General features: G+C 38.2%; 1 protein-coding gene across 8 annotated transcripts in view; it reads left to right on the top strand.

The window, feature by feature from the left end:
• The window catches only part of PHC3 (polyhomeotic homolog 3), an 85619-nt gene extending 59552 nt beyond the window's left edge, over positions 1-26067 (top strand). For 5 of the 8 annotated variants that reach the window (XM_060171941.1, XM_060171940.1, XM_060171938.1 and 2 more), the window contains 6 exons: positions 895-1145; positions 2544-2703; positions 5306-5420; positions 8142-8274; positions 8369-8600; positions 16881-26067. In XM_060171941.1, coding sequence (XP_060027924.1) covers positions 895-1145; positions 2544-2703; positions 5306-5420; positions 8142-8274; positions 8369-8600; positions 16881-17035 — 1046 coding nt within the window. In that variant the 3' untranslated portion in view covers positions 17036-26067. Of the gene's footprint in view, positions 1-894; positions 1146-2543; positions 2704-5305; positions 5421-8141; positions 8275-8368; positions 8601-8764; positions 8889-16880 lie in introns of those variants that run through there. The other 3 variants (XM_007522941.2, XM_060171942.1, XR_009544730.1) reach the window with 2 other exon arrangements.
• The last annotated feature ends 814 nt before the right edge of the window (positions 26068-26881 follow it).

Genomic DNA, 26881 nt, shown 5'->3' with positions numbered 1-26881 from the left:
AACATAGGACCATGTGAGATTGATCTAAAAATTAATTAGGACATGTACCAAATATTATTTTCTGACAAAATATAATGTAGCTTTGTATTGAATATTTCTTTTATTTCTTTCTCCTTTTTTAATTCTTATTGTTTACTATTTTTTTATTTTATTGTGCTTGCTTGTTGTTTTTTTTTTGTTTTGTTTTGTTTTTACCAGAACCTTGTTCAGATCTGACTGATAGCTTCAGGCAAGAAAATCTTTTTTGCATAATTCTCAGTCCCCCCTTTTTTTCCAACAGAGCTGTTGCTAAACGTAACTCCATGATTCTCAACAGACATTTTTTAATAGAGAGTGAAAGAGAGAGAGAGAGAGAGAGAGAGTCAGAGAGAGTCAGAGAAGGGAGACACCTGCAGCACTGGTAGGCCGAACATTAAGCTTCTTCCTGTAGGTAGGGACCCAGGACTTGAACGTTGGTCTTCATGCATGGTAGGTAATATGGCTGTACTGGGTGAGCTAACAACCTCAAACTGTAGGGGTTTTTTATTTGTTTTGCTTCTGTTTAGCACCAAGTTTTAGCTACTGTTTATTTTATTTATTTATTTTTGTGCTCAGCTCTACCTCTAGCTTCTGGTGGTACTGGGATTGAACGTGGGACCTGGGAACCTCAGGCATGAAAGTTTGTTTGCAGATCCAATATGCTCTTTCCCTGACTTGCTACTACTGCTCTTAGTGTTTATTTTCTAAATTCTCTTACATGGGCTGGAGAGATAACATAATGGTTATGCAAAGACACTCTCATGTCTGAGGCTCCAAAGTCCCAGTTTCAGTCCCCTGCACCACCTTAAGCCAGAGCTGAGTAGTGCTTTGTTTGGATAGAATGCTAACGATTAAAAATAACTTTTCCCCCCTCAGAGCAAGTGGAATTACCTGCTGTGGCATCTGTCAGTGCTTCAGTGATTAAGTCTCCATCAGATCCTTCACATGTTTCTTTACCTCCACCTCCACTGTTACTTCCAGCAGCTGCCACGAGGAGTAATAGCACATCTCTGTCGAATAGCCTTTCCAATCTAGAAAACAAACCTCCACAGGCTATTGTGAAACCACAAATCTTGACCCATGTTATTGAAGGCTTTGTGATTCAGGAGGGGTTGGAGCCATTTCCTGTAAGTAGCAAGTAAATTTGTATATGTATATATTTTTTTGAATTTTATAAGGCATTATTTTAAAATTTAGTCTGTTGTTCTCTAATCAAAATGTTGTACTGTGGAACCATGTGGTTCCAAAACTTCCCAATAATCTAATACTTCTGAAATTACCCAGATGATAGTTTACAATTAACAAATATATTTTCTCATTCTTCTTAAGTGCCAGCCTTCAGTCAGGTTTTAAAATATTCACCTTAAAAATGGAGGTGTTGGGGCTAGGGTGGTAGCACAGCGGGTTAAGCGCATGTGGCACAAAGCGCAAGGACCAGTGTAAGGATCCCAGTTCGAGTCCCCGGCTCCCCACCTCCAGGAGGGTCGCTTTGCAAGCGGTGAAGCAGGTCTGCAGGTGTCTATCTTCTCTCCCCCTCTCTGTCTTCCCCTCCTCTCTCCATTTCTCTCTGTCCTATCTAATAACGACATCAACTACAACAGCAATAATAATAACCACAACAACCTTAAACAACAAGGGCAGCAAAAGGAAAAAAATAAAATAGCCTGCAGGAGCATTGGATTCGTGGTGGGGGCACCAAGCCCCAGAAATGACCCTTGAGGCAAAAAAAAAAAAGTGGAGGTGTTATCTCTATCACTAAAGTTCTTTCTTACTGTCTGAGGCTAGCGTGCATAATTTATTTGCTAATCTCTAGAGATGGACATTTTCCCTAGAGAAAAAAATCATAGATAAGTATCAAAAAAGAATTTATCTTGAAGGTCTATTGATCGTAGTATCTTTTGGGGTTCATGAATAGTTGTGGTTGTTGGTTTGTTTTTAGTTTATTGTGTGTTAAAGTTGGATCTTCTGTAAGAATTCTAATCTGCCCACACATGGTAATGTATGTCATTAAGTTGTGCCTTCCCCCCCACACACACACACCCCATATTAGATCTCACACTGTATAGGTAGCAGTCTGGTTACCTTTTTTTTTCTTTTTTTTTTTTCCTTAGTGGCAAGTTCATTTATTTTAGTCTATATTCCACATATGAGTGAAACCACCAGCAGTTGTTCTCCACTCATTTCTTTTAAAAAAAAAAAAAAAATATATATATATATATATATATATATATATATATATATATATATATATATTTACTATGTATTGAATAGAGACAGAAATCCAGAGGGAAGGGAGCTATAAAGAGAGAGAAAGAGACTTTTGCAGTACTACTTCACTGCTTGTGAATCGTCAATTGAACAGGTAGATTATCACTGAAACTATTCATTTCCAGAATTTTTTTTGAGTTATAATAGCTATTTCTGTAGGTTTTTTAAATATATATATATATATGTATATGTATATATACATATACATATATATATATATAACAAGTATCTCATGTTATCCTTTCTGTCTTTTACAGGTGAGTCGTTCATCTTTGCTTACTGAACAGCCTGTAAAAAAAAGACCCCTTTTGGATAATCAGGTGATAAATTCTGTGTGTGTCCAGCCAGAGCTACAGAATAATACAAAGCATGCCGATAACTCATCTGACACAGAGATGGAAGATATGATTGCAGAAGGTTTGTGGATTCTACATACAACTATGTCCTTGAATCTGATTTAGACTTTCACTGCTTGAAGCAGGACATGAATTTTCATTCTACACAGATTCTACAGAATCTGTATTTATGTATTCACATTTAACATCTAGACAACCATTCTCTGTCTTTTCAAAAACAGACTTAAGGAACAAATTATTGTTTCACTGAATTTGCTTAAAGATTTATTGCTCTGGGTTATTTGGTTTTAGATTTTCCATGTTCTTTTTTTTTTTTTTTTTTGCCTCCAGGTTTATTGTTGGGGCTTGGTGCCTGCACTATGAATCCACTGCTCCTGGAGGCTGTTTTTTCCCTTTTGTTGCCCTTGTTTTTTTTTTTTAATTGTTGTTATTATTATTGTTGTTGTCATTGTTGTTGGATAGGACAGAGAGAAATTGAGAGAGGATGGGAAGACAGAGGGGGAGAGAAAGATAAACACTTGCAGACCTGCTTCACCGCCTGTGAAGCAACCCCCCTGCAGGTGGGGAGCCGGGGGCTCAAACCAGGATCCTTATGTCAGTCCTTGAACTTTGCACCATGTACACTTAACCCACTGCACTACCGCCGGCCCCCGACTTTCCATATTATTAGAGAATGCTAGTACATTTGTATTAGGAATGTACTTTTCAGTCAAGAAGTGAATAGCATTTGTTCTGGTAGAAGACTATGACTAAAGGGAGCCAGGTGATGATGCACCTGGTATGTGCTCACATTACAGTGTGGAAAGACTGGGGTTCAAGCCCCAGATCCCTACCTGCAAGGAGGACAGCTTCACGAGTGGTGAAGCAGGGCTGCAGGTGTCTCTCTGTCTCTCTCCCCTCCTATTTCCCATCTCTTCTCAACTTCTCTCTGTTTCTATCCAATAATAAATAAGTTTATTCATTAAAAAAAACCCTTGTTTAAAAAATATATATGTATATATATATGACTAAATCTTTAATATCAAAGAATTCCTTATTATTATTTTTCAATCAGAGCACTGCTCTACTCTAGCTTATGGTGTGGGGGATTGAACCTGGGACTTTGGAGCCTCAGACATGAGAATCTCTTTGCACAAAATTATACATTTTTATGTAACTACTATATAACACATAATGATATTAACAACAGTTCTTTAGAATTATCATTAACTAGTCTGTATTCATATTTCCCCAACTTTTAAAAAATAGTGTTGTATAGCTATTATATCAAGATCCAAACGGGGAGTCGGGCGGTAGCACAGCGGGTTAAGCGCACGTGGCACAAAGCGCAAAGACTGGCGTGAGGATCCCGGTTCGAGCCCCGGCTCCCCACCTATAGGGAGTTGCTTCACAGGCAGTGAAGCAGGTCTGCAGGTGTCTTATCTTCCTATCCCCCTCTCTGTCTTCCTCTCCTCTCTCCATTTCTCTCTGTCCTATCCAACAACGATGACAACAATAATAACTACAATAACAATTTAAAAAAGGGGGGGGCAACAAAAGGGAATAAATAAATAATTTTTTTAAAAGATCCAAACAATGCCTACATTTTTATTTTGTTCTGACTTTAATTTCATTTAATTCCTGGATAATTGCCTTTAAGCTATCGATACTACTTTATCTGAGAGAGAATTTCCTTTGAGATGAAGAGTAGTACAAATGAATATGCAGAGGTTATGTCCCTGTGCCCCCATCTGTAAGAAATGTACAAATGCAAATGCAGGGCTTAAAAGTATGTATAGTCTGCCCCGTTGTGTGTACACATTGGACAGCTGTGGGAAACGGATTAGGAAGCTTCACAGTGCATCTCATGTTACTCATGGCTTATTAAGAGACGTGCCCAACCATATTAGACAGAGAAGAGGTTTTAGTCTAGTAGTTGTATTTGACATGTTCCTTTAAAGTCAGCCATCAAAATTTTACCTTCTCTTGTGAAGTCATCCTTATTTTCCCCATTTAAAATGTTCTTTGTTCTATATACCTCCAGAGCACCACTTGCCAAGTTTTATATCCCACATAGTGTTTATAGATAGTATTTCTCCTGACAGTAGTGACTATCTTACTCATCTTCATTTTTCACAGTGCTTAATAAAGTTACTTGCACATTTTAGAGATGTTCTATTCTCAGTAAAACAAACCTTTAAAAAAGTGTGTGTAGATACATTTTTTTCAACTTTATTTATTTGATGGGACAAAGAGAAATTTAGAGGGAAGGGGAGAAAGAGGGAGAGAGAGAGAGAGAGACACCTGCAGAACTGCTTCACTGTTTATGAAACTTTCCTCCTGCATGTGAGGACTGGGGGCTTGAACCCAGGTTTGCACTATAATGTGTAAACAGGTCCTGGGACAGGATGACAGAAGACCTAGTAAGGGTTGCATTGTTATATGGAAAATTGAGAAATGTTATGCATGTACACATTATTATATTTACTGTCAACTGTAAAACATTAATCCCCCAGTAAAGAAAAAAAAGACCCTGTGTAGTGATTATTGTCTTGGGAGACCTTGTAGAAGTGACTATAGGAAGAACTAATAGCATCCAGATACAGTAGAGACTGAGAGAAAACTGGCCACAATTAAACTTTTTGATTTTTTTTTTCTTTCTTTTTCCTTTGTTTTCTTTTCAGAGACATTAGAAGAAATGGACAGTGAATTGCTCAAGTGTGAATTTTGTGGGAAGATGGGATATGCTAATGAATTTCTGCGGTCAAAACGATTCTGCACTATGTCATGTGCCAAAAGGTATTTCTTTTTCTCTTTTTCTTTTTTTTTTTTTTTTAATATTTTTCATTGGATAGAGACCAAGAGAAATTGAGAGGGGAGGGAGAGATAGTGATACAAAGAGACACCTGCAGCTCTACTTCACCACTCAAGCTTTCCCCCTGTAGGTGGGGACGGGGCCTTGAACCTGAGTACTTGCACACTGTAGTGTGTACACTTAACCAGGTGCGTCACTGCCCAGCCCCCCCCCAAAAGGTATTTCTAATCTGTTGAATTTCCTAAAACACAACCAATAGCCATAATAATAAAAAAATTAACAAAAAGTTGTCTGGTTTAATCAGTAGTCAAGAACAGTTATTATATTATGGAGAAAGAATATGAATAGGCTACTGAAGCTCCTTTGGTACTTATTAATTATGCCCTGTGAAAATTACATATTCACAGGGGGAGACAGCATAGTGGCTATGCAAAGAGATCTCGTGCCTGAGGCTTCAAAGTCCCAAGTTCAGTCCACCAAGCCACCAAAAACCAGAGCTGGGCAGTGCTCTGGTTTTAAAAAAAAGAAAAAAAAAGGTTACATCTTCATAACATTTACAATGAGTTTTACAGCATACACTAATATTGAAGAAGCAAGCAATCTCCCGGTGTTAAGAATACATTCGAAGACTTTCTCTTGTGAATAGATTACAATTCTTCATGGTGGCAATACAGTGTTTGTTTATACACCTGATTGTTTCACTTTAAAAAGTTTTTTGTTTTTGTTTTCTTAACCATACCCTGTTTGTTTTGGGTTTCTAAATGGGGCAGGTGTAGTCTTTTGCTCACATTGCTGCATTATCAGGTAACAGAATCTCTTGTCTTTTCATATCTGTATCCTCAGTTGCAGTATAGTAGGTAAATAGTATGAATAACAAAATTAGGCCACATGACAGAATTGAACAGTGCTTTGGTCTATCAGGAAAATTAATAAAATTTTAAAATTAAAAATAAATGTATAGAAAAAAAGAAACCTATTTTCTGATAACCAATCCTAGTCAAGGTGTGTGTTTATTTTTTTCTCTAGTCAAGGTTTTAACAATTAAGCATGAAGTATATGTGTAGGTTCATTTTTTTTAACTTTATTCTCTCATTAAAAAAAGGTGACTATTCTCTCAAAGAGTGAAGAGATCTTTTTTTAAAAACATTTTTATTTATTTATTTATTTATTAGATAGAGACAGAGAGAAATTGAGAAGGGAGGGGGAGATAGAAAGGGAAAGAGACAGATTGACACCTGCAGCCCTACTTCACCACTCATGAAGCTTTCCCCCTGCAGGTGGGGACCAGGGGCTTGAACCTGGGTCCTTGTGCACTGTAATGCGTGTGCTTAACCAGGTGCGCCATCACCTGGCCCCGAGATCTTACTTTTATACTCCTATGGAGTTTCTTGCTTATTAGTCTGCTGTCCTTGAAATATACTTAGATTCAAGTTAAATAAGGGAATTCACTTCAAAACAGGCTTGTTGTTTTCCCATTTGTCAATCTGTTATTCATTTATTTTTCCATGTTATTGATAGCTCTAATCAAATTATGTAATTCATATGCTGACTTAGAGTATCTGGACTGTTTAGAAATATTCCAGGGCATTTGACACTGTCATTATTCATTCTTCTAGTCGTTGTTAGCTGTTCCATTGCTGTGCCTTTAAGATAAACTTCTCTAGAAGTTTAGGGACCTAACATAAGGAAATGCAGATGAGCAGAGAGAGGATAGAGTAGATCAGGGAAGATTATCATAGTTTACCTCATATCTAAGAGCAGTGTCTTGGACATCTATTTGGGGACTAGATAACAAATGTAAAGTTGGTCTCTATTCTTTAGTCAGTGGGAGAAGAAGTTTTGACAGTTGATATGATTAGAAGCCAAAACCCTATAGAACTGAGCTCAGAGATGAACATGACAAACATAACAGACTCTTACTGAACCATTTTAGGGTAAAATAAAATGGTCATCAGGAAACTTTTCATTTTTTTAAATTAATTTCTGAGAGAGAAAGGGAGAGAGAACCAGAGCATCACTCTGGCACATGTGACGCTGGACACAGAACTCAGGACTTCATGAGATTGAGGGTCCAACACGCTACCTACCCCCTGTGCCACCTTCTGGGTTAGGACACATTTTTCTTATATTTTAGGGGGTATACAGCCTGTTTGCTCACGTGGTACTTCTTATTTCTTCCTCCTGGTAATTTCATAAAATATGAAGATTAATTTTGACACCTGGAATAGTTATCAGTAACATTTCTGATACATGGTCACAAGGAAGGCACAGAGCTTGCATGCCTGAGGCCCTGTATGTGCTAGAGTTTTGCTGTGGTGTCTCCTCACATAGCTGGTTAATGTATAACCTTTTCCTCTAGAACCTGGAATAATTTTGCTATTATCAAATCTCTCATCCTCTGCATTTTACAGAAAGTCTCACAATTATCATGCTGTTATCAGGAGAAAACATACCTTGTTACTGGTGTCTAGTATTATATGGAGAGCTATCTTAAAATATACATAGAGGCTGCTTTATTTAGTCAGCATAAAATAAATTCGTTGACCAATGTGTTTAACTTTCTGAAGTAACCCATTAACATCACTCAGTCAATTGGGCCCTACGTCACTTCTGAATTGCTCTTTAAAGTAATAATCAAACGTCACAATGACTGTCCTGTATGTTACTTCAATCAGGCTTTGGTTTTGTTTCCTTGAATTTCTTAGGTACAATGTTAGTTGTTCTAAAAAGTTTGCACTTAGCCGCTGGAATCGAAAGCCAGATAATCAAAGTCTCGGGCATCGTGGACGCCGTCCAAGTGGCCCTGATGGGGTGGCACGAGAACATATCCTCAGGCAGGTCTGTAGAAACCTTGCTTCAATGTACAATGACCCTTTTCAGAAACTCAAAGGAAAAGTGCAATGCTGTATTTTACTTGTACTACATTTTCCAGCTTCCAATTACTTATCCATCTGCAGAAGAAGACTTGGTCTCTCATGAAGACTCTGTGCCATCCGCTATGACAACTCGGCTGCGCAGGCAGAATGAGCGGGAACGAGAGCGTGAGCTGCGGGACGTGAGACTGAGGAAAATGCCCGAGAATAGTGACCTGCTGCCAGTCGCACAGACTGAGCCATCCATATGGACGGTTGACGACGTGTGGGCCTTCATCCACTCTTTGCCTGGTATGTCTTGTGCTCCGTGTCTTAACTGCTTTTCTTGGATGTTCATCACTGGAATGATGTTAGCTCCACCTACACCTGTCACACAAAAGAGTACTGCATGTATGTGTTAACATATGGCGCTTGCTATTGAAATGTGATCTGTTTCCTCTTGCTTATTCCCTCAGCACAACTGGGTGTTTTCTCATACCCTCCCAAGTCGATAAAAACTGACTAGTCCTGCTTCTGCTGTGACACCTCAGCCGGTGAAGATATTAAAGGTGCTCTCTTCAGTCTGATTTCTCTCGAGAGGTCAGTAGAGAGACTGAGTCAGACACTTCTTCCCTCCTGCTCTCCTATTTTTCTGTTCTACTTCCTCCTTATTTTCCCACGTTCAAAATGAAATAAGAGAGATCATACTTTTTTGAAAGCTAATGAAGATTTTTTTTAGAATGATAAAAAGCATTTTTTTTAATTAGGATCGTTTTTGTAAAGGAAGCTGCATTTTTTTTTTTGCAATAACTAAATATCAAGGACATTTCTAAAATTTTATGTTTTAAGTAGACTGCCAAATTCCATTCCAGTATTGGAGGTACTTCTTCTCATAGTTATATTTTCTTGCTCTCATTTTGGTACTTTCCTTTTTTTTTTTTTTCTCATTTTAGGTGACAGGACAGAGAGAGAGGGAAATTAAAAGGGGAGGAAAGAAAGACACCTGCAGACCTGTTTCACCACTTGTGAAATTCCCCCTGCAGGTGGGAAAGGGGGGGGTGGTTTTCAAACCTGGGTCCTTGCACAAAGTACTATATGCGCTTAACTGGGTATACTGCCTCCCAGCCTCATTTTGGTATTTTTCCATCAGTTTAAATCTTTATGTTCTTCACCTTTTTTCTTTAATGCAACTTTTATATACACTTCCTCTAAAAGATTAGCTACTGAAGAGACCTGTGCTTTGCTCATGATGAGATCCACATGGTATTATATATTCAAGATAGATAGATAAAGACAGAGTAAAAAAGACCAGAGCACTGCTCAGCTCTAGCTTGTGGTAGGGCTGGGGATAGAACAGGGGACCTCAGAGCCTCAGGCATGAAGGGTTTTTTAATTTATTTTTATTTATAAAATGGAAATGTTGGGGGTCCAGCAGTAGCGCAGTGGGTTAAGCACATGTGGCACAAAGCGCAAGGACTGGCGGAAGGATACCAGTTCAATCCCCTGGCTCCCTATCTGCAGGGGGGTCACTTCACAGGCAGTGAAGCAGGTCTGCAGGTGTCTGTCTTTCTCTCCCGCTCTCTCCCCCTCCTCTCTCCATTTCTCTCTGTCCTATCCAACAACAACGACATCAATAACAATGATAATAATACAACAGTGGTAAAACAGCCAGGGTAACACAAGGGAAAAAATGGCCTCCAGGAGCAGTGGATTCGTGGTACAGGCACTGAGCCCCAGCAATAACCCTGGAGGCAAAAAAAAAAAATGGAAATGTTGACAAGATCATAGGATAAGAGGGGTACAATTCCCACCACCAGAATTCTGTATCCTATCCCATCCCTTGATAGCTTAGTTTCCCTGTTCTTTATCCTTCTGGGAGTATGGACCCAGGATGATTATGAGGTATAGAATGTGGAAGGTCTGGCTTCTGTAATTGCTTCCCCGCTGAACATGGATATTGGAAGGTCAATCCATACTTCCAGTCTGTCTCTCTCTTTTCCTAGTGGGGCAGGGATCTGGGGAGGCAGGGCTCCAAGACACATGGTGGGGTCATCTGCCCAGGGAAGTCAGGTTGACGTCATGGTAGCATCTGGAACCTGGTGGCTGAAGAAGTTAAGCTTTAAAGCTGAAAGAAAATAAAAAATAAAAGGTATAAAATCGAACAAATTGTTGACTAATCATGAACCTAGAGGCAAGAATATTGCAGATGAAGATTTGGGGTCTCCATTTTGGAAAAAGCTGATAGGTCTATTTTAGGTATATTCCAAGGGGCCCATAACTTTACTAGTTTTTGCCAGAGCCTGACAGCAAATATGCAGGTGGACCCAGGTTATTGTCTGGAAAAATGGTGTCATAGTTGGAAAAAGGACTAAGAAGCTGGATCAAGGAAGAGAGTAGCTCCCAAGTATGGGGAAAGTATATAAATATTGTTAACTATAAACCCCATCGGTTTGATCAGCACAGGAGTCTATGTAACCTCTGCATCCCTGTAGGTCTGAGCTCACATTCTGTGGTCACAGAATTCCAGGCTGCACTAATTTCAGGACCCATCTTCCTCGGTAGTAGGTAGAGTATGTTGTCCAACCTCCCTTTGGAGAATGGAACATTCTACCATTGTTGATCCACATTGAGGGCAAGGTCCTATAGGGGCCCACAAAAGGGTTTATTATGTTGTTCCTGATGGAGATGACCCGTGACAGTGGCAAAAGGGACCTGTTAGAGGTCTAGGCCCATCATGCCTGTGTGGAATCCCATGACTCCCTGACTAGGGCCTCAGGTGATGGGGTGGCCTGGTAGTGACTAAAGAGTCATCATTAAAGTCATCATGAAAGTCTTTAGGCATGAAAGCCTAATGTGTAACCATTATGCTCTCTCCCCAGCCCCAGAAATAGGTTTTTATTTTATCATTCAATCTAACTTTATGGATATGGAAATGGACTTTATTATTATTGCATTTTATTCATTTCATGAGGGAGAGACTATCTGGCATATGTGGTGCTGGGAATTAACTCGTGCTTCCATGTCTGAAGTCCTGCCCTTACTATACTTTCCAGACCACACCAAGGAGACTTTTTTTTTAATGTTCTAATTTTGTTTTTCTTGTGAATCATACTGTTTATCTCTAAAGATTTGTTTTATTAATTACATCAGAGAGAGAGAGAAACCAGAGCACCACATTGGTACACACAGTGCCAGGGATCAAAGTAGAAACCTCAGACATGCAAGGTTGACACTTTTCCAGCTGAGCTATTTCCATAGCCCCCATACCATTTCTCTTGACATGCTTTTCAGAGAAATGCATCCTTTTGGAACTTGTCTATATATTTATTAAAGTTAATCCAGCTATTATTGCTAATTAATCTTTCTCTGAAGATAACTAAAGAGCCATGTAAGTGGAAGCAAGTAAATTCAGAAACATCACTGATTTTAACAACTCTGTAAAGATTTTACTTTATGCATAGTAAGAACTCTAGGGTAGGTGAGATAGCACTGTGGTTATACAAAAAGACTCTCATGTCTGAAAGTCTAAGTGTGCCAGATCCAATCCCCTGTACCACCATTAGCCAGGGCTGAGCAGTGCTCTGGTAGGAAGGGAGGGAGGGAGGAAGGAAGAAAGGGAGAAAGAAGGAAGGAAAGAACTCTAAAGCTTTATTAATTTTTTAAGAAACTCATTTTCATATGCTAATATATACGCTAATTTATAATACATATGCTAATACTTTTAAAGAAGATGAACTAGATGAAAGAGGATACATTTCTGTTAGGAAATTTTAAGCATACACTGTAGAGAAAACTTAAGTGATGTGAGTTATGGCCTCACTCTTGTGGATTTAAAATCTGCTTTACCACCAGTGTACTAGAGGGTGGTAAGTCTTCATTGGGTTGGTTTTGATGTCTAACGAAATACATTTTAGTTTTTAGGCCAAGCCAAATGGTTTGAGAATTAGCACTGGAATCTGTAAAGACAACCTTCAATTCCAGCTTTCAGGCGGCTTGCCTTTTCTTTCGTGAGAAAACAGTTCTTATTTTGGAGGGGATGAGAATAGACTTATATCCTGAAGAAAATACTTGGCCAAATAATGATTTTACCGATTGATCTATCACTTTGATATGCCTCATTATTATTTTTTTTAAGATTCAAGGATCATTTTTTTTTATTTTTATTTGTTTATTTATTCCCTTTTGTTGCCCTTGTTGGATATGCCTCATTATTTTAAGGGCTCTTTCTTTTTTAATATTTTGTTTTATTTATTCCCTTTTGTTGCCCTTGTTGTTTTATTGTTGTAGTTATTATTGTTGTTGTTAATGATGTCGTCATTGTTGGATAGGACAGAGAGAAATGGAGAGAGAAGGGAAAGACAGAGAGGGTGATAGAAAGATAGATACCTGCAGACCTGCTTCACCACTTTTGAAGCAACTCCTCTGCAGGTGGGGAGCCAGGGGCTCAAACTGGGATCCTTAGACCGGTCTTTGTGCTTTGTTCCACGTGTTAAGGGCTCTTTTTCTAACTTTCCTCATAATCCACTTTCTTTATTAGAAAAAAAAAAAAAAAAAGCTAACTCCTTTGTCTCCATTTTTCCTTTACTTGCGTTTAAAAAAGCTTATTGTTGCTCATGATTTCAGTTATTTGTCTAACTGAATTTGTCTAGATACTTAATCTTGATTCCAGTTGTTAAGAGGCATATTCACTAAAAGAAGACTAACTTATATTTGGCATTGCTTAAGAGTCTGTTCAGTATAACTCTGCTTTTCCTATGTGCATTAAATGAGATTGCTTTGACCAGCTAAACAAGCTTATCTGGCCAGTTATAACTTCTTTCTCAAGCCCTCCTCTCTGCCGCCCCTAACTGTAGCTTGAGGTAAATCTATCAGAAATACCTTTTATCCTCACTTTTCTGTGTTCCTTTTATGCCTCTTCCAGCTCATTTGTGCTGTTAACTTTTCTCCTGAGCAGTCTGTTCCCAAGCTTTTTTTGTATGAATGGTCAAGCCTGTAAAATCTGCCATCTTCTGCATTTTGTTTCTTTCCATGGACAGTCAGGAGAGGCTTTTCTCTTACTAGGGCACTGCACTTACTCCTGTGGGTTTCCTCTTTTTCTGTTATGCTATCTTGTGACCTGTTCTGTTTGGAACTAATATGGGATATACCCAATCTCAAAACTGTGACCAGAGTGACACAGTTCTCTTTTATTTATGTATTAAAACATTCTTTTCAGGAGGGCAAAATAGCTCACTTGGACAGTGCTCACTTCACCATGTGTGTGGCTCAGGCGTGAGCCTGGCCTCACTGCGTTACAGGAAGCTTTTGTGCTGTGGTATCTGGAAAAAAGTCTGCCCAGGTTGGTGAAGTCCTAGTGAAAACCAAGAAAGAGCTCTCTCTCAAAAAAAAAATTTTTTTTAAGTCTTTAATTCTTCCTTGATACAATGACCTGCTTATTCTGCATTTACTAATCTGCAAATCTGTGGTAGATCTGGTTTTTCTAACGATTTGTCTTATTTTATTTATTTTTATTTGGAGTACTGCTGAGCTCTAGCTCATGGGGAAGTGGGTGGTCAGGAACTGAACCTGGGACTTTGGAGCTACAGGTATTAGAATCTCTTTACATAACATTATGCACACGTTTATGTAACTAGCTTAAAGCTGTGGTCTGAAGTTATGTAGATAATGCATTCCTGTTGATCATGGCACTTCTGAAATCACTTTCTGTCCTATATTATTTTCCTGATAGATTTGCTGACTTCCTGCTTGAAGACATTAGATGAGGGATCTTACAACATAGATGCAAAAAAATTGACATGCTGTGTATTTTCCTGTGGAAAATTCTTGATTTCTCTTCCCAAATGTAGCTCTTTTGGTCCTCATTACTTCTTATTGCTTCTATTTTCTAAGTCCTACCCTATCTTTCTCTTCTTTTTGGTGTTCTTGTAAGACTGAAGAAAGAAGAACATTAGTTTTTTCACAAAAGGAAAGATGAAGTCACAGCTAGATGCAAGATTAGTCAGTTTTGTCTACCCAGTTTTGTTGAGGGCTACTTCTGGGGAAAAGAAAAGGGGTTTTTCTATGGTGAGTAAGTAACCCCATGTTTACCTATATAGTTTCTTTCAAAAGCATCAACATTTTGGAGAGTATATTAGCAACATCAGTTTTTAAATAATCTGAGAAGTTAAAGAGCTGGCTACTGTACAGGAAACAGAAAGATGTGACCAACAGAGAACATGGTAGGACCCAGAGAAAAAATGAGCACACACAGCACAATCCAGAAACTGTGTCCATTTGCATCATTTTTTAGTTAATTCCTCTGTAGTGGAGTCCATTTTTCCTCATCGTTTTTTTTTTTTTTTTTTTTTTACTCATTTAGTCTCTTACTTATCCAAAAATATGTATTTGACATCAGTGTTTTGTGCAAAACAAACAAACAAAAAACCAAAAAACCAGAAGCAAGTAAACTGTAAGACTTGTCAGAACTATGGTGGTTATCTTTGTTAGGTGGGAGGGTGGGGACACAGGACTTTGGTGGTAGGTGTGGTGTGGAACTGTACTCTAGAATTTTGTAATCTTGTAATCTACTAATAATAACAAATAAAAAATTAAGAAGGTTTGTGCTTAGTGTTAAGATTGTAGGAATGAGATGCCAGCATGATGCCGACCAGACTTCCCTGGACAGATGACCTCACCAGTGTGTCCTGGAGCTCCACTTCCCCAGAGCATCACCCTACTGGGGAAAGAGATCGCAGGCGGGGAGTATGGATCGACCAGTCAATGTCCATGTTCAGCGGGGAAGCAATTACAGAAGCCAGACCTTCCACCTTCTGCATCCCACAATGACCTTGGGTCCATACTCCCAGAGGGTTAAAGAATAGGAAAGCTATCAGGGGAGGGGATGGGATACGGAAATCTGGTGGTGGAAATTGTGTGGAGTTCTACCCCTCCTGTCCTATGGTTTTGTGAATGTCTCCTTTTTTAAATAAATAAATTTAAAAAAAAAAAGATTGTAGGAATGGTATTATATATGCAAGAGATGGTACATTGGCAATAGAATGGGTAGTCATTCTAGCAAAGTTGTATCCAAAGGTTACTATTTCCACTCTTTTATTATCATTTTCTTTTTTCTGCACTTCGAATGCTAATTTGAATAAAGTAGAAAATATATAACCTATGTTTTTTCTTCTATTTTTCTATAATTTTACAGTTACATATTAGTAGGCATCTATGACTTGTCATTCTCTCCTTTTACCATCCCTGAGTTCATGTATTCTTTTCTTTTTAATTTTTTAATTATTTTTATTTTTTTTTATTTATTGGATGGAGACAGCCAGAAATTGAGAAGGAAGGGGAAGATAGAGAGGGAGAGAGAGAGATACCTGCAGCTCTTCTTTACCACTTGAAAAGCTTTCCCCCTACAGGTAGGGACTGGGGGGCTCAAACCAGAGTCTTTGCCTATTGCAACATGTGCACTTAACCAGTTGTGCCACCACCTGACCACCAATTCATGTATCCTTATTAGAGAAGTAAAGTAACTTGGTTGTGCGAAATTTGTTTGAAAATAACAGCTTTGGAGGTTGGAGTAGATGCTAGCATTGTTTACTGCTACAGTACCTGGACTAGACTGAGCACTGAACTTATTTACCAGAAAATTAGCCAGCATGGATCATAACTTAATTGAAAGTGGAGATGAAGCTGGTGAGTTTTGCATTTGAAGGTGATTTGAAGGCATTACAGTAGATTGATACTACAGTTTTGGTGATCTGACCCCAACTTGGGTGAACAACAAGAGCTCTTTAGGCATTCTGGGTAATTAAAGCCTGTTAGAATAAGGTACAAATGAAGGAGTTAGGCAGGAGTGTTCCCAGTTGAGGGCACACATTACCATGTGAACCCCCAGTTCCCACCTATAGGGGGAAGCTTTTGAAGCAGTAAAGTAGTGCTTCAGTTCTTTCTCTTTCGCCTTCTCTATCTCCCCCTTCCATTTCAATTTCTGTCCTAACAAAGAAAGGAGGAGAGAAAAAGAAAAAGAAAAAAAAAGGAAAAATGGCAACCAGAAGCAGTTGATTCAGGCACTGACCCCCAGCAATAATCCAAGTGGCAATAAAAATAAAATAAGATATAAATGATAATGAAAGTGGTTCTCTAGTACTTAAGAAAAGCGATTTCTCAATTCTTTAAATAGCAGAGCATTATACTTTATTCCTCAATACCTACATGTGAAGGATATATGAAGTATAACTGGTTCACCTAAGTCTGTTATGTACCATGCGTTGAGGTGACAACATTGTCCTTTTTGTGAAGGTGTATTATTCTAGATCACTGTATATTTTATCTCGAAACAGCTACTGATTATTTTTGTGACATTGCCTTTAGATCAACAATTCCAAGTAAATTGATGTACCTGGATTTCAAATTAACTCTTATTTTCAGAAAAGTCAAGAAGTACTGTCTGCAGGAATAAACTCCAAGCTACCATGAATAAATCTCACTTGTTTCTCTGCCTGCATTTCAGATGCTTAAAGATGCAGTGGCAGCATTACAGTAATTATTAAAAGTAACATCTAATTAAATATTAATTCTGACTTCCTTTCCCTGATCAAATTCCAGGCTGCCAGGATATCGCAGATGAGTTTCGAGCACAGGAAATTGATGGACAGGCCCTCCTCTTGCTCAAAGAAGACCATCTTATGAGTGCAATGAATATCAAGCTCGGCCCAGCCCTAAAGATTTGTGCACGCATCAACTCTCTGAAGGAGTCCTAACAGGAACACAGAGCATTAAGAGTGCTGTGGTTTTACTCTTTTCAAATAAACTTGAAAAGTAAAAGGCTCAGGTTGGCCGAGCATATTACACTCAGTTGTGGTGAGTAGCCAAGCACATTGGGATCTCCACAACAAATGCTGACATTTCTTCTACAGACTGAGAACCCTTCATCCATTATTCATCATTAGCCGACATTGTTGAAATTGATTTTGAAGGTCAGCACAACATTGAAAGACTTTCTCACAGGGCCATAATATTTTTTCAAAGGCTTGTTGTACTCCATAATTTTTTTAAAGGTGATGTTTATCACTGATACAAAGAATTGTTTTCAAAGTAATTTGATGATTTACTTTTCTGATTTTTTGATTCAGTTTTCATACACATTTTTCTACCCTAAAATTGTTTCTATAGTTGGATCATAAGAACTAAAAGTTAGGAATAATTCAGGAGCCCAGTGACTGGGACTGTATGCAGTGAGATAATCAGTATGCACTCAGATAACATGTCAGACAAACTGCTTTGCCTATTAAGAAAGGATTGCATTCTAGCATCAATAATTCTAGCCTGGAAGTCAGAAGAGTTGGTTTCTACTCCCAAATTGACCATGAATTTGGTGTGACTGAGTTGGTTTTTGTACATTTAGTAAGAGCAGTGGTTCTCAGTCTTGTCCTCCAGTGAACATTCGGGAATGTCTAGGGGCATTTTGGTTGTTATAAACTGGGGGTTTGGGGGAGGGTTGCTGTTAATACTTAGCACTTGGAGGCCAGCAGTATTGCTAAATATTATATGCTGCACGGGGTGGGGGGGGGGGACCTTCAAAGCAGAGTTACCTGACCCAAAATGTCAGTAGTACAAGGTTGAGAAACCCTAATGGAAGAGTGATTAAGTGCTGCCTCTTTTTACCCAAAGATATATTTTGAAAAGATGAAACACAATAAGGAATGCATTATACAATGAAGGTATTTCAGGTAGCACTAATGCTCTGCTAAAGGATGTCCTTCGTTTTCTAAAATGCATACTTGGGGATGAAAAAAAGGAATACCAGTAATGTGTGCTCCTCTGCACTACTGAGGGCATACTACGATTCTATTTTATGAGTCGGTGTGTATGTAGCCTTTACTGGCAGGGAAATAGCTTGTAGCAAATATATAGCTGCTCTTTGGATTTTTTTTTTCTGATGTTGAGAGTGCCAGGTCTAGCTAGAATGCACATTTTCTTTTTCTTGATTAATAAACTCTTGCATGCTTCCTGCAAAAAGCACTTACCAATGACAGCTCTTATGATCAGATCTAATTTTGTTTGTACATATTTTAAGGAAAATGTTAAAAAGCAGAAACCTTTGATTGAAGAGTTAATATTCTGTAGAATGATGGCACTAAAACAAAATCGTTTGTGGAAGCCTCAAGAGCTTTACAGCTCTAGACATAAAAATCTATTTTAATTGTTACCACATGATTGAGATGGCTTAATAATTGAAATACAGTCTATAAATACCTAAATATATGGCAGAAGTTCAATAAGTGGGAAGAGCCCCTAGGTTTTCCAGTCATTGTCACTGATCTTTTCAAAAAAGATTGTGTTGAGATTTAGTCGAAGACTAAAGATGTCACTAAAGACATCACAGATATTTATCTTTTGGCTTTGTGTACATTCGAGAATGTTAATTATTTTTATACAAATACAGCGGGTAATTTTTTTAAGCTTTAGATGCCTCTTGTTTGAATGTATGCTTTGTGGGATTCTTTTGTGTAGTAATGGTTTAAAGAACAAAAAAAAAAATTGTTTACTAATAGTTCCATGTAGGAGTAGAATGTGTAATCTAGTATAAGGCTCCTGGTCCAGACCTACAGTAGTTTATAGTCTGTGTTACATATTTCTTTATCTCACATTTTTAGTAATTGGACTAACCTTTCAAGGGAAGGTGGGTACTCTCTACTCTGTTTTCATTTCCTAACAGTTCATTATGACAGTTTTCACCCTCATCTCACAATTTCGTGACATCAGTACAGACCAAGTATTAGTACACTACTGTACAGGGAGCAGAGCTCTAAAGAAAAGCTCCCCAAGAGTTGAGACTTTATTATAGGTAATCCAAAAACAATTAACACAGAGTTGACTATCAGGGGTAACTCCCCTAGCAATTATGGTTAGCTCCCAGAAGTACATATGTATGACCTTTAAGGTATTAACTCTGTTATAGTTCCTTCTTTTATATACTCCTTCTAGAATTTGGTTGTTATGTACTTAAACTGAAGGCCCTTGTGCCTAGCACTGTGTTAATTATCCAAGGGAATTCACAAGAGGGGTTTCCATTTGAGCACCTTATAATCTTAAATATTATAATAATTGTAAGAATAGTTCAGAACTTGTCCCCACTCAAAATATGCCTATATTATACACTTGTAGTTTTCTTTGAAGTGAATGGTTGGACATAAAAATGGATTGTTTGCTTTTTAACTTCAGTCCCCCTTGTTGGTGGAGTGGGGTTGTTTTTGTTTTGTTGCTCTTTATAAAAACCTTGTTTCTTATTGATAATAACACTGAGTGGTCACCTCCTGAGCTTTCAGCACAGCTTCAGCATGAGCATGGTGGGAGAGCTAGTGAGAGGGAAAACAAGCAGGAAGAAGGCCCAAGGATTCTTTTATTTATTTTTTTTTTATTTCTTTATTGGGGGATGAATACTTTACATTCAACAGTAAAAACAATAGTTTGTACATAACTTTTCTCAGTTTTCTACATAACAATACAACCCCCACTAGGTCCTCTGTCATCATTTTTGGACCTATACTCTCGTCCCCACCCACCTGAGTCTTTTACTTTGGTGTGATACACCAGCTCCAGTTCAGTTCAGGTTCTACTCATGTTTTCTCTTCTGATCTTGTTTTTCAACTTCTGCCTGAGAGTGAGATCATCCCATATTCATCAAGGGATTCTACTTTTACTACCTAAGTTTGCCTCTTCTGACTTTTTTTTTTTATAACCGATGCACTCTTTTCCCCTTGAAAAAATACCTTACAAGTTTGAAATCATATTTGCTTTAAGTCACATATCTATATGAAAGTAAATAAAAACAAACAAAAGGTAAACATGATCTTTCACATGACATGGCTTTTCACTGTGTAGGCATATGCCTGACACTGTACAGCCATGAAGCTTTGATATAATCAGTGCCTATGAGATGGTGTTGCTCCAAAAATCTGTCACACTGTAAGTAGCATATAACTATTTCCATATTGGTACATTTAAGTTGCTGTGGCATCCTCTAAACAGGCTTCTTTTTAAGTCCTAGTGAAAAAGGTGTCTTCTAGGAGAGAAGGCAGGGTGGGAGTTCAGAAATGCTGCAGAAATTTGAGAATGGGAAAGAGGCAGATGTGGAGACCTGCATCTTAGTTTATCCTACTTTGACACTGAGGAAACAGTTCTGCACTTTTGAATATTCATATCTGTATCTGTTTGAAATAGAAATGCTGTATTTGGGGGGTAGCCCACTGCTTTCGTTCCCTGCTGTGCTGAAGCACAACTGACTACATAGCATCAGTTTTGTTGCCACTATTCCTTTGATCACTTGACATACCCAGTCTTCATTATTCAAGTGTGGTCTGTAGTCAGACTTTTATTCAGATACCAGCCTCTGAGTGAAATCTGTCACAGTGCCCCATCTCACTAATTTGTTGGGTTCAAAGACCCATTATTGGCATCTGCAGGGTTTGCCATCATTGTGGCCCAGGGCAGGCAGAGAGGCAATATATAGATGTTTAGTCTTAGCTTGTATTTGTGTGACAAAGTTTGGAAGGAATTGACTGCCTTGCAGCAGACATGTGAATGATGCTATCCTAATAGCCATATGGAATGGGTGAAACTCCTGACTGGACATTGATGAGACATCTTCAAGATACATTTTTTTAACTAGAACAGCCTTATTGTGTGCTTTTTTTTTTTTTTTAAGACCAGAGTACCTCTCAGCTGTAGTTTTTCTTTTTTAAAATTTTTATTATTTTTTTAAAAATAGAAACAGCTAGAAATTGAGTGGGGGAGATAGAGAGGGAGAGTCAGAAAGACACCTTCAGCCCTGCTTCACCACTCACAAAGCTTTCCCCCTGCAGATGGGGACCAGGGGCTTAAACCCAGGTCCTTGCACATTGCAACAGGGGAATTCAACCAGGTGTGCCACTACCGCCCCGTGTTATGTTCTTTGAAAGCTCTCCCTTTGTGAATGGCAGGAGCTTGTGTGGGCTGGCATTGAGCACTCACTCACCCGCAACCCCCAGAAGACTCCTCTCATCCTGAAAATCATGTGCTTAACTAGATCTTTCCTTGAAAATCCTTAGAGAGAATTGTGGAAACTATGTGTGATGACTGTTTCCTGTGTATCACATAGGCAGGGCCTTGAGGGCCACTTCCAAGGAGGGAAGATAAGGAGGGTGAGGAGGTAGAGAACAGAAGCATTCCAGATCCAAGAGGACAGGACAGTCAACTGAGTGAGACCTATGGTAGTTCAGAATAGTAAATTGTAGGGCGATGGGTTAATGATTATGCAGAGACTCCTATGCCTGAGGCTCCAAAGTCCCAGGTTCAATCCCCCGCACCACCATAAGCCAGAGCTGAGCAGTGCTCTGGTAATAAAAAAAAAAGAAGAAAGAAAGAAAAAGAAAGAAAGGAAGGAAGGAAGGAAGGAAGGAAGGAAGGAAGGAAGGAAGGAAGGAAGAAACTCTAGCAGAATAGTAAGTTGTAATTGTTGGAGTCCCATTATAGCAACAGACAGGTTATATACTTTTTATTATGTCAAGATTTATCTGCCATCAAGTTCATTTTGTTCATTATCAAGTGACCCTATAGAGACATAGATCTTAGTAGTTCCAGTGATGCTTACAGTTAGTGGTTCCTGATCTGAAAAAGGTGACTACTATAGTTGGAAGATTGTCAAAAACCCAAAGGTTATCAGAAATCACAAGGAGAGAATTTATTGTCAGATACCACAGTTGAACCAGCACTATAAGTTTTTATAAAGGAAGGTACTTTTAAGATGCTACTTGTTCGGTTGTGTCCTAGTTAAAAAGTTGGAGAATTAAGAGGTATGTTTCCCTTTGACTTGTGTGGCTTTCAGTAAACACTAGCCTACCTCTGCTTCTTGGGTGCACACTAGTGTGGATCCCGAAATGACCATTTATCCATATTCACCATTACTGGTATTTTACAAATAAATCTAGAACATTTTATTTCATATTTTAGATTGTGCTTCAACTTAGATAAGCACAAATACAGTATATGCAGTCTTGCTATAATGGAATTTCAGCCTGTATATCTTTGTTTTGTTTTTGTTTGTTTGACCAGAGCACTGCTCAGCTCTGGCTTATCCTGGTGCGGGGGATTGAACCTGGACCATGAAGCCTCAGGCATGAAAGTTTTTTGTTTGTTTTGTTTTGTTTTGTTTTTTGCAGAATCGTTATGCTATCTCCCCAGCCTAAGCTTGTATATCTTTGAAAAAAAATTTAGAAAGATACCCTGGCAAGTAGTTTATAAGACATATCATTATATAGTTTGATTCTTAGCAGCTCTGTAGACATTTCTTGAATAAAAAAAAATCATTGCAAATTATATCCTCATAATTGAGAAAAATTTCCTAAATTAGAAAAATTAAACTTTGCCTATTATTTTTAAAGCTTATTTAATCTAGTTTAAATTAATACAAGAAATTTTAAAGCACCAATAAAGGTATACTTACCATCATATTTCATAGTAAAATACTGACTTTCTCTAAACTTTTACTTTACTGCACATACATAAAAGGAGTCTTACTCCACCCCTCACTCCTCCCCCTTCCCCTCCATCTTTGAGTCCAACATCTCTAATGAAATTTGCCTGTTCTACTTTAATACAGGTACACATTTCTCTTAAGTTCCATATTGATGACACCTTTAGGGCAGTGATTTTCATGAATGTCTCATTTCCCCCCTTTTATAACTTGAGACCATTTAATCTCATTTAAAGATGACAACTTAGAAGAGGTTCACTGAACACAGTTCTATTGCCCTGCAAAGGGACAGCTGCTCTCAGAAGGATTATGGCATCAGTATAACCCCTACAAAGAAAACCCATGCAAGGGCATTTGAAAACAGTGTTGTTTGAAAGGGGCACAGTAAGAAATGGATTTTAATTTGGTAAAAGAACTCAATATACACTTTCAAGATGAACTGAAAACATGGATATGCTGGCATGGCATAGTGTTACATGTACATACATGACTTCAGTGGTCTTAAGGATTGACAATAGACGTGGTTCATTGGATTAAAAGTTATAGGGAATATTATCAGTGTTATGTCCATGTTTTACGGCGTATACATATGATGCAGGTGAAAACTATTACTAAGTATGGGACTGGTAGTGAAATAGGCACTGGCCTATTTTAGAAAGAAAGAACTTTTTATAAGTCTTGCCTCAAGTGAATCAAATACCCAGTGTTTATAATCCTTGTTTTGAATACTAAGGTGTAAAGTGGTAATTCTTTTTGTTTTCAATAATAACTAATCTTCCACAGTAAATAATAAATGCACATAATCGATGACTATGACAAATGAAGATAAAATACTGGCTGAGGAGACTGGGGTAAACTTTATTTCTGGTTGGTGTGGTAGCTGTATGTGACACCCAAAGCAGTTACTTAGCTTTTCTTCTGGAGGAAACCACTATGGAGCCTTTATAACTCAAAATGTTGGTTGTGGTTTAAATCATCCAGGGGCCTCCTAGCTCTAAAACTATGATCCCAAGTCTCATAATAGGGTATTTTAGAAGTTGCTCTTACTTAATGATTTCTCTTTTCATGGTTCAGTTTATACTTAAAAGTTTTGGTTAAAAAACATTCTGAAGTGTTTATTCCCTGGGGTACCTATAATTTTTACTCTCCTAAGGATCAAGGTAGAAAATGCATATAGACAAGAGAGGACAATTCCCAGAAATACTCACACCAGTTGTCCTGCTGAAAAATTTGAACAGGTGAGCACAAGCATGTCAGCATTCATTGTGTATAGTTAGTGTTGTGTGTGACAAAGAACTGTGGCTGTGGCCTAAACAAATACGGAGATAATTACCACTACGTAATATCCTGGATATAAAGTTGGAGCTGGGGAGAGAGGTGTTTTTATGTTTTGGGCAGAGGATTAATCTGTAGCATTTAAGGACTTTAGGGCTCTGAATCACACCACAATTCCTATAACACCTCTCAGATGCAAAACATCAGCCAACTGTATACTTGATTCGGTCACAAAATTGAGGGCACCTAGTAGTTTCCATTATGAGACTGATGTGAAAACCCATTATTTCTCAGAATTATTCTGGGACTTGAATTGTCCAGAGGTAGTGTGAGATGGGGTGCATAACCACAGATTGAAAGGAGATGGTGTGACTTAGCATACATGTGTATGTGCAAAAGCTTTATCCTAGTGTCCACTTTATAAAGTAGAAACATCTTAAGGGAGATCCCTGAACAAGTTCATAGCAAGAAATAGTATACAAAAGAAATGTTATTATAGATAATTATGTTCTAGAAAGCACATAGACATTTAGAAGCATTTCCTATAAATTGCAGAAGTGATCGACACTGAAGAGTCCCCTGCAGGAATTGTTGAATATTTGTTTGTAAACAGTGAGTGGGAGAATGACCAGTTGAAAGGTTCCTTGAGACCTGGGGATTCTGTGAATTGCCCAGTGATTCCTGTGATGTATCTTAACACCATCACCTGAAACTGTAACATTCTCCATAAAGATATACAGTGAAAACCTCTAATGTTTAGGAGGTCTTTTAGCACAGACAACAGGGAAGTGTTCATGTAAGGACCACTTGAAAACAGGAACAGACCTCAGACTAATTGATAGTTTGGATTAAAGTTTTGTCTCACCCCCACCCCACGATGGGACTGGTGAAAGTTCACTTTTAAAATGTTTTATTTATATGCCATTTCGAGTATGTGACACTGTTCAAGTATTTATCACAGAGCTTTTTGTATATGTACTTTTTTTTTTAATCAGTGGTGTCCACAAAAGGTAGTATAATTTTATATCATTTCCATGGTGTTTAACTAGATTGCTAGTCACCTCTTTTAAATGCTCTTTTGTCTTTATTTGTCCAAGGGGGGGAAGGTCTGAGTAAAGTACAGAAACTCCTCTAGGAGTAAGCTGGTGGTGAGGGCTGGCTTGTAGACAGGCGCCTGACAGGTACTGGCTGACATTTCAAGCCTGTTTGTGCAATTAGTGTGTGTGTGTGTCCATTTGTTTTTTGTTAACTGAACAAAGACCAGTCACGATGTAATTTTATCTTAATTTCTATTGCTTTTAAGCACATGTTAATTGATTTTTCATTCTTTTTTTGATGGTTCCTTCTGTCATTTAAAATAGGCCTTTGTTGAACTCTTAAAAGCTGGTGATGAACAAAGTATCACCAAGGGAAATGGCTAACCAATGTTAACATTATTCGTAGATGTCTCCTTTCCATTGGGTATTGTTTCAGAGTCCTCCTTCAGAAATGAAATAGTTTTTTAGCACTCTTAGCATTAGCATTTCTAGATTGGTGTCTCTAGCTATGGTTTTTTTTTTTTTTTTAAAGTATAACCTGGAAATGAAGTTAATTTTGATTTTATAAGAGCACATCATTATCTATGTAAAAAGATTGTTCATTTGGTGTATTTTTTTTTAAAAAAAGCACTTTCATACTAACAAGTAGCATGTGTATGAATTTTAGATTTTCATATTTGTTGTGTCTGTATCCAGTGAAGTAAAATTGAGCTTTCAGACGTTTGTTGATGGCAACATTAACTATTAAATTGAAGCACCTTATACTCTGCTGCTTAAACTTGCTTGTAATTGCACCTTTGTTATCTGCACATTTCCACATAGACTATTGTAGCACTGCTTCATGTGGGTCTGGATGGAAGGTTAGTGGGCCTGCAGGATCATTAATTTATATTGTTTATATTACAATAATATATTGTAGACCAGTTGTAAGTTCATTTCTTTACAAATAAAAGCCTCTTCCATTTGGCTGGTTGGTTTACTGATTTTTTTTTTCCTTCCATAAGCTTATAGAATTTTATAAAGCTTTAAACTAGAGTTAAAGTCCTGAGCTCTTGGCAAGCCAGAATGTCCATTGTGTTGAGAGAAAAAAGAAAGAAAGAAAAAAAAGGAATACAAATTGACATTAAGTAGTTCACCATGCCATCTTTCCAGTACCTGGCCTTTTTCTTCCCTTTTTACCACAGCACTCCTCAGATCTGGCTTATGAGAGTGCCATGGTTTGAACCTGGGACCTCTGAGCCTCAGGCCCAAATGTCCATCTTCCCAGCCCCAGCTTTTTCTTACAGTGGCTCAGGCTGAGGCTGGTTGGATTTGTATTTCCTGCTGCTGAAGGGATTCCTAATTATTCTGTGACGTTTCCCAAATCGTCTTTCATAAATGACGAGTGCTAAGTAAAATGTCATATGGTCAGGCCAGTGAAAGAGTTCACTTGGATAGTGTGCTGTTTAGCCACTTCCATGGCCCAGGTTTCAACTTGGTCCTCATCACAATGAAGGAAGCCTTGGTGCTGTGGTCTCTCTTACTTTCTACACTTTTATCTGTTTCTGTCTTTAGAAAAGAAAAAAAAGGACTTCTATCGTCAAGTAAAGAGTCTTTTTTTCCTCTGTCATGTTTCAGAACCCTTAAGAAGTGAAAAATAATAAGAAACAAGAACAATATTTTAAAAAATATCTTTACTTATTATTGGATAGAGACAGAAATTGAGAGAAGAGGGGGGAAGTAGAGAGGGAGAGAGACACCTGCAGCCCTGCTTCACGAAGCTCTCCCCCTGCAGGTGGGGA

Source organism: Erinaceus europaeus, chromosome 14 (assembly GCF_950295315.1).
Source record: "Erinaceus europaeus chromosome 14, mEriEur2.1, whole genome shotgun sequence".
In the NCBI taxonomy this organism is placed as follows: Eukaryota; Metazoa; Chordata; class Mammalia; order Eulipotyphla; family Erinaceidae; genus Erinaceus; species Erinaceus europaeus.
The sequence above is the reverse complement of the archived record's forward strand: the minus strand, read 5'-3'. Positions and strand labels throughout refer to the sequence as shown.